This window comes from Gigantopelta aegis, chromosome 10 (assembly GCF_016097555.1).
Source record: "Gigantopelta aegis isolate Gae_Host chromosome 10, Gae_host_genome, whole genome shotgun sequence".
In the NCBI taxonomy this organism is placed as follows: domain Eukaryota; kingdom Metazoa; phylum Mollusca; class Gastropoda; order Neomphalida; family Peltospiridae; genus Gigantopelta; species Gigantopelta aegis.
In genome coordinates this window covers 59,996,480-60,004,286 of record NC_054708.1, presented here as the reverse complement: position 1 = coordinate 60,004,286, position 7,807 = coordinate 59,996,480, and the positions used below count along the sequence as shown (strand labels likewise).

The 7,807-nt window shown below is 33.2% G+C and overlaps 1 protein-coding gene across 2 annotated transcripts; it reads right to left on the bottom strand.

The window, feature by feature from the left end:
- Positions 1-243: 243 nt before the first annotated feature.
- On the bottom strand, positions 244-7,225 carry LOC121382697 (serine/arginine-rich splicing factor 10-like). Of its 2 annotated transcripts, XM_041512236.1 has the most exons (5): positions 6,847-6,992; positions 4,387-4,490; positions 3,493-3,580; positions 2,852-2,923; positions 244-2,188 (listed from the first exon to the last, which is right to left on the bottom strand). In XM_041512236.1, the coding sequence occupies exons 1-5, from the start codon at positions 6,975-6,977 to the stop codon at positions 2,113-2,115; spliced, it is 471 nt and encodes a 156-aa protein (XP_041368170.1). In that variant the 5' UTR covers positions 6,978-6,992; the 3' UTR covers positions 244-2,112. The 2 variants fall into 2 exon arrangements, with proteins under 2 accessions (XP_041368170.1, XP_041368171.1); XM_041512237.1 differs by lacking the exon at positions 2,852-2,923 and having other exon boundaries at positions 6,847-7,225.
- Positions 7,226-7,807: the final 582 nt, after the last annotated feature.

The window sequence follows — 7,807 nt, the reverse complement described above, 5'->3', positions numbered from 1 at the left end:
AAAACTTTTTAATTAAATGGAGGGATGAGTGATCATTCATCTTTCCTGGTAAAGACTGCAGTGTTCAATGGTTACTTCTTAAATTTAGTCTAAAAGGTAATTGTTTCTGTCCAACGTAAAGTAAGGTTTGGTACATGCTGCATTTTATTGTCGTCAGGTGGGGCTATACTGTAAAATGCAATTCCGTACACAATCATCACCAAGTTTTAAACCTTGAATCTCCAATACCAGTTCAATTCAAAGTACAATGTATATGCTTTTATTCACCACATAAAACATTTGACAATTGCAGACCTGCAATCATGATTGAATTAAATGATGTGCGTTCTGTTTGTAATCAATAGAAATGAAATGCTATTTGGTAATCTGATGCCTGTAATGTTGTTACTAATGGAACCTGCAGTGATGAATAATGTAACCAATACCACCAAGGTCAACCTCTACACCCCCGTCTTGGCTTCATACACGCATAGTTTTTACACATCCAACAGCAATTTACTTTTTAATACGATATATTTGACAGATGGTACCATGTATTTAATTTTTTCATCTTTTAAAATTTACCGTAATATTTTGCCTAAAATTATGAATTTATTTTTTTACTGACCTTTAAAGTGTTGTCCATTTAATTTTGACAGGGGTCAAGAAGTACAATGTGACAAAGCATTGTAATAATACAGCTAATTTTCAATTTGAATGACATCAATATTCCAATGACGTCACCTTGCATCATAAGTGTACAAGACAGGGGTAACTGGACCCCTAGTGCTGGAGCAAAACCGATTATACAGATATTCCAGAAAAACGTGCTAACCCGAGATCTTTTTAAATTATATTTCCATCATTCTACACTCAAAATTAGTTGTAATCCATGTAAAAATGCATAATGATTCGTTTGCAACCCTATATAACTGTTTGGTAGTAATGCCAATATGAATAAATGTTATGCAGAATTGGGCAAAAGCCAGCCTACAAAAATAAGGAGCCTATACGCATATGCGTTGCATCTTCTTACAATAACAATAAACTGGGTACATGACTATCCCAGTTTTTAGAATGCCGAAATTCCAATGCAAAACTGTTATTGAAATTATTAATGCACTAGGCTGTTTGAAGAAAACAGTGTAATAAAAATATTAATACTATTTGTAAAATATTGATTTGCAGTAAAATTATGATTATAATTATTGCCAAAACAAGGGTGCAAAAAGTGACCATCATCGACCATAGCTGCTCTGTTCCATAGCATATGCCACAAATAAAAGAAAAGACTTTTCATTATTGGTGTTACTTTTCCTGTTGGATTTGTTAAATCTAGGGTACGGCTCAATGGCAGTGTTTCTGCCAGAAAGAAATTTTTGGATATGGCATTATGGAACTGAATGCAATCAGTGTCAACATGGTTAATGTTAACTTAAAAAAAATATATATAGATCTGCACAAAAATTTGGGTATAGTGCCATGCCCATTTTACCCTCTGGCAGAAACCCTGAATGCAGGGCTTCTAGAATTTTATAAAAATCCACTAGCCATGGGATCAGTGATTTTAAAAATGTACTAGCAATGGTTAAATATTAACTAGCCCTACTTTAAATAAATAACATTTTACTAATAGTAATAATTAGACACGTCACCTAAAGATTGAGCTTAAAAATTGGGGTGGAAAGATGGGGCAGGATATTCATTTACAAAATATGTAAATGCTGCATTTGACAAGGCTGTTTTTTTTCACTAGCCGTCGGGCTAGTTATAGTAATTATTTACTAGCCCAACACTGAATATCACTAGCCATGGGAGTGGGGCTACCATAATCAAGAAGCCCTGCTGAATGGCTGTTAACACACACTGCATCATTGTGCACTTTTTAACAACAAAAAGCAAGATTTTGAATCTTTAAAACAATGAAATTGCACAAAGGGGAAAAAAAAACATGATTTTTATTGTTATAATAATAAAATGATTCACGAACATATGTCCCTTGTTTAACTGTGGGTCTGCTGTTCTGGGTAAAACTTGTTCATGTTCATGGTGTGGCACAGTGACTGTACATGCACCAACGTCCACAACACTGTCAATAACTATGTCCTCATGGTAAAACAACGAAGTACTCTTTCAATTTGGTGTTCGACTGCGGCTTCTACCTCCCACAGACCTGTCGCGGGACCTCGACCGACTGTAAGATCGTGATCTGTAAATATATAAAAACCACCATTTTAGAAGTTAAATACTAACCACATCATCAAAGATATTAGTGCAGTCAAGCAGTAACTGTTACTCTGACACAAATCAAAGCCTACCAGAGTGAAATACATTTTTTTTAAATATGATCATTGCCATACTGCATAAAATGTTGTCCGATTACACACAAAATGAAATATATACAACACTACACTGTCATCATGAAGGACTCAAAGTGAATAGCAAAATACAATTATTTTAACCACTATACCGTTATGTGACTTGCAACTGCCTGGGTAGACAAAAAAGTTGTCAAATTGTGAACATGACATAAATTATATTAGCACATTTATTGTTCTCCATACACAGACTGCAACTGCAGCAGTATTCCAAGAGTCTGGAAATCCCAGATCTTGGTTAAGAAGTGTGATGCCACACCAAAATATCATAAATTCAATGCTTGAATATGTGCCTCATAGTATTCTAATTATAAGAAATTAAGTACTGAAGTTCTTAGGAAGGGTTAGCAAGCCATAATGGTAATAAATTACAAGGTCTTGAAATTTTTTTTTTATAAAGATTATCCAACCAAGCTTTTAAATGACAACAAATTGTCAAATAGTTTTGCTAAATAATCATACTAATATTCAGTTCAAAGAATGTGAAAACTTGCCTTCTCGGTGAATAACTTCTCTTTCTCTCAAAAGACCTGGACCGACTACGGGATCTACTGCAAGATCGGCCTCTGCAATACACAACAGTAATCCATCAAACAAGGTATTAATGTTTGATACCCCACCAGCTATTATCGCCCATCCCAACATGGTGATTTTAAAACTATCTACAAAAGGGATCAAAACTTTTCTTGCCACAAGGACAGCATGGCATTTTTCCTGTTCCTGCTTACTTATGTAAAGTACCATTGACCGTCTACAGCTGACCTCTACAGAACCAGCAATATTAAATTTGTTGAAATTAAATGAAATAGCTTTAGCACAACCCTTCCCTCAAATCATCATTTGAATGAATACCATGAGCACAGGCTACACTTTATAATTGTCATCCCTACTCACCAATTCATGTTTTTGAACAATAATTTTAAGAGAATTTTAATTTTAATGTATTTACAAATGAACCAATTCTACAGCCATCAAAATGTTGCAGTGGCTATCAGCATTGCTGTCACAAAACCAATTTAAAAAAATTAATTTGGGAAAGCAATTGTGATCAATTAAGTACATGGCCAAATTCCTAGGAGTGTTATGCAAAAAGCCAGTTTTCTTAAGAAATGCAAAATTAGATAAAAGGAATTACCGCCTGCGACCTCGATCTCTACCATCATCATAACCTCGGTACGATGGTCGTCTTCCACCACCTTCCTTGCCTCTCATCTGTGTTGGAGCTTAAAAAACAACATCAGCAGTACACTGTTTTAATTAATGCTAAAATATAAATGAAACAAGCATTTTGAGAGTACTGCTAAAGCAATACATGGTCCCTAAAGCGCCCAACAAATGTTCTTATATTCTAAGTTTAAGGGCTGTAACTCTGTGGGGAAAATAAAATTTGGTTACGAAAGTCTAGCTTGATCTTTAACAGCACATGATAAAACTATATACAAAATTAGAACTCAATCTCTAGACAATGCGAAAAAAAATAAAATTATCTGCTAAGTTCAAGGACCATAACTGGGAAAATGTTATGAAAGTCAAACTTGATCTGTAATAGTACATGATAACGCTCATCGAACATTTCAGCACAATATTTTGGGGCATTGCAAAAAACCTGTGTGACAGAGATAAAATCTATAGTCCCCTCTAGTGGGACCGGTATGGGACTAATAGCAATAACAATGCTGTCAATGAATCATTTGCGAAAATAGAAACCAAAAGTTTATATCTAGATATGCATATCACTGTAACTGTCAGTTATTAAAATAATTTCATGTTTACAAGTAATTTGTCTGTGGGTTGCAAGTTGAAATGACGAGTTTTACAATGTTTCGCTATATATTATTTATATGTCAACTTGTAAAGCCAATTTCATATCACACTGCAGACTTAACTTGATGATATAAAGAGTCCTCTCAGAACAGAAAATTTACATAAACCATTCAAGAGTTATGCAAACACAAATTTAGGTAATCAAAGTTGTTGTATCTGACCAAAAAACATAATAAAACCCTGAAAATGTTCTTTATGTACTTACTCTTTCGGTCACCTCTAGCAAACTCAATTTCCAATTCTCGGCCATAAAAGCGTGTCCTGTCCAGATGGTAAAGTGCATCATCTGCATCACGTGGATCTTCAAACTTACACTGTGTTAAGGGTTTTGTGGAAAGTTTGGCAAGTAATATAACAACAACAATAAACTTGTATGTTAAAGCAAGTGTACAGGGCTAGCTCTAATGTGTGTCAAATTTCGTCAATTACAAATTTTAAAAACAATTGGCAAATTTAATTTTTATTTGTTAAATATATTTCATGTAATAATTGTTTTTGAAAAAAACCCTGCTCACCCAGAACTAGCCCTGTATAATAGAAACATTAAACTCATGGTATTTTAAAGCAAAGTATAATGCATTTAAAAACAATTCTACAATTCATCATCAATATGATTATACAAGACAATTAAACATTTGTTAAAGCATTTTATTTAACATCCATATTAAAAACTATATTTAATTTGAATTCTTTTTCATTTCTTAAAAAATATATTTAAATAATTTAGGAAAAATTATATTATAACCTAAGCACAGAATTGATACTACATTTCAATGTAGCATCGACACTGACAAAAAAGAATAGTTACTTTCACCACACAGTGTACAATGTTGTGGATACATACTTGTCTGTAACCGACGACTTGTTAGCTTTAGAAACTCTACTTGCTTGGGCAATCGCGCACTTGACAACCTCGGAACCATCTTGCTTGACCCTTGACCTTTAACTATGGGACGACTTGAACTTGCTTGAAATGAATAACTTGGCCGACGACTTGATAACTTGCTTGAATCTTTAAGTTACTTGTATGAATGTCGACTTGATTTGGGACTTGTATTTCATAACTTTAAGATACATATTTTTAATTGAAAGATGATTCTTTTTCTCTTTGTTAAATTCCGATTTACATTTATGCAATGGTTAGCAAGGCCATGAAACCAATCTTGCTTACTCGAGTAGTTTCTTGGCTTGGTGGAAAAAGAACTTGCTTTGTTCGGTGATCCCAAGTTCATAATAGTTGCTTGCTCTGTGAACAAACGAGCCAAAACCAAACTTCATACTTTGGCAAGTCTATCCAAAAGCATTCAAAACTATTACAGAGCTGTGGCCTTGTTTTCGTGACCTTGATAGGTTGGTCCTGTTGAAAACCCTTGCAGAGAAATTGTCATCTCTCAGCTTGTACGCATTCTTTGAATAGGGCTTGAAACTGTGCTTGGCAGTATTGGATTTGCACGATACCTTAACTTTGAGACCCGACTTTCTTTCAATTCTGATAAAAAGAAACAAATAACATTTAAAAATGTATGTATACCACAATCATTTCTAATATCTGATTTTGCAAGCAGTTCTCTAGAGCATTAAACACAACAAACCCCACAACAGTGTACATTTTAAAGCTAGTAATTACATGTATTTTTAATGCTAGCAATTAGTAGAGAAGATTTTTAAAAATTGACTTTTTTTCTTCTTCTCTTTTGGGCCCTGCTTCATCAAATTCACAAATTTATTTTTCCATGTGTCAAGGATTGGCATTTAAGGAAGACGGGAAGACATTTATTTAAAAAAAAGTCTTCGTTTCACCCTTTTTGGTCCCACTCCTCACGCCCCGGAGATGAGGCTGGGGGGTCCAAAACAACTAAATGAATTATTTTGCTTCTCCATAGTTCAAGTGAGTTGGAAATAGTCTAGTAGTAGTAAAGAAATTACAGTTTAAATACATTTCTCCATACAGCTTTAGTAAACTTCACCCCGCCTCAGGCACAACAGAAGACCCAACATTAATGAAATTCACAAAACTCATAAACCATCTAATGACTTTTAAATATAATATATGAAGACTATCCATTATAGCATTACTGGAAGCAGAGAACAAGATTTTTAAAAATTGATTTATTTTTTCCCTTTTGGGCCCCACCCCTCATTTCCTCTGGGGAAGACAGTTTGACCAAATTCACAATTTAGTTTTTCCATGGGTGAAGGAAGCTGTCCACCAAATTTAGTCGGAAATGGTCTATTTAACTGAAAAAAGGCATTTCTTTATATAATAATTGTAAACTACACTCCTTCCCTGGGGAAATAGATAGTAATGTCATTCACAATGTAATGTCATTATCTTTAAATGTATTAAGAATTTTCTGTTATTCAGTTATAGCATTTGTGGAAGTAGATTTTTTTTTAATTTGCTTACATTTTCCCCTTTTCAAATAGTTTTGGAGACAAGTGAAAAATGTATGCATGACACACAAAAATCAGTTGAGGTGACCTAATCAGTAACCATGTTAAATAACCTTTACATTGTTGCTAAAGCAATACTTACCTTTACCTTGTAATTAAAGCAAGTCAAAGGACTTGATGATACAATTATAATTTAGTCTAACATTAGAAATTATATGATTTTACATATTGTTAGTAACAAAAACATTTGTTGGTAATTTACCAAGGATATTGTACATAAGCAAAACCTCTGGCCCTCCGAGTATAATAATCTTGTGGAATGTAAACATCAGTGACAGGACCATATTTTCCAAACAAGCTTCTCAGTTCCTCAGGTCTACAATACAAACACCATGTGCTCATCCATGACTTTTTAAGATATATATTCCTGAAGTATTAAAAAAAGTGTGCTCATCTGTTTCCCAACAGACTGCCATTAATTAACTACAATTACAAAAGTCCTAAAATTGTTTCAACATGGTTCACACATTTTGTTAGCACCTATATTCTAAGTAATTTTCAGTACTCACACCACCAAAAGAGAGAGAGAGAGAGAGAGAGAAAAGGAAAATATAAGAATAGGATTTATTTATATAAACATAATTTAAGCTAACATTCACATTTATTTGTTACTGTTTATTAAACTGTTACATATATGCACTTAATAAACATTTTATATAAGCACATACAATAATATTCATATGCAAAAGGGAATTTTTGTATTTCAAGATTTTGTGTTGTTTTAAAACATTTAATGTTTAAAATTATGTATTATAAAACAATAGTAATTTTGTAGTCTTTATCAATATATTTTCCCAAAAAGTATGTTCTAAACAGATTGTGATACAATTATATTTAAGGAACTTGCATGTGCTATTTTGGGAACACAAACTGGAAGAGCAGGTGACAAATCACATGATGCGTGAAGTTTCAATTTTTTTTAAATTATTTTTTATTAATGTTGAATCATGGCATAAAATTTGATTAGACAAGGATTTCCGTGGCAAAAAAAAAGGAAATGTTTTATTTGACGGTAAAATATCCGCCCGCACCCCCCCAACAATATTTGTTAGATTAGTGTAAGTTTAGGGTTAGGGTTAGTTATATACAATACCTTTTAAAACATTTTGTTCTATAAAAGCAACATAATATTTATATTTCGTAATCCAGTATCACTACGTTTTGCCGTTGAA

What these genes read in the sequence shown, in the direction of transcription:
- LOC121382697 (XM_041512236.1), bottom strand. Translation starts at nt 6,977, where the DNA reads ATGAGCACATGGTGTTTGTATTGTAGACCTGAGGAACTGAGAAGCTTG. An exon ending in TGCTAGAGGTGACCGAAAGA is followed by an intron (nt 3,581 to 4,386) that starts GTAAGTACATAA and finishes TTGTTTTTTAAG; the next exon opens with CTCCAACACAGATGAGAGGC. An exon ending in AGAAGTTATTCACCGAGAAG is followed by an intron (nt 2,189 to 2,851) that starts GCAAGTTTTCAC and finishes ATATATTTACAG; the next exon opens with ATCACGATCTTACAGTCGGT.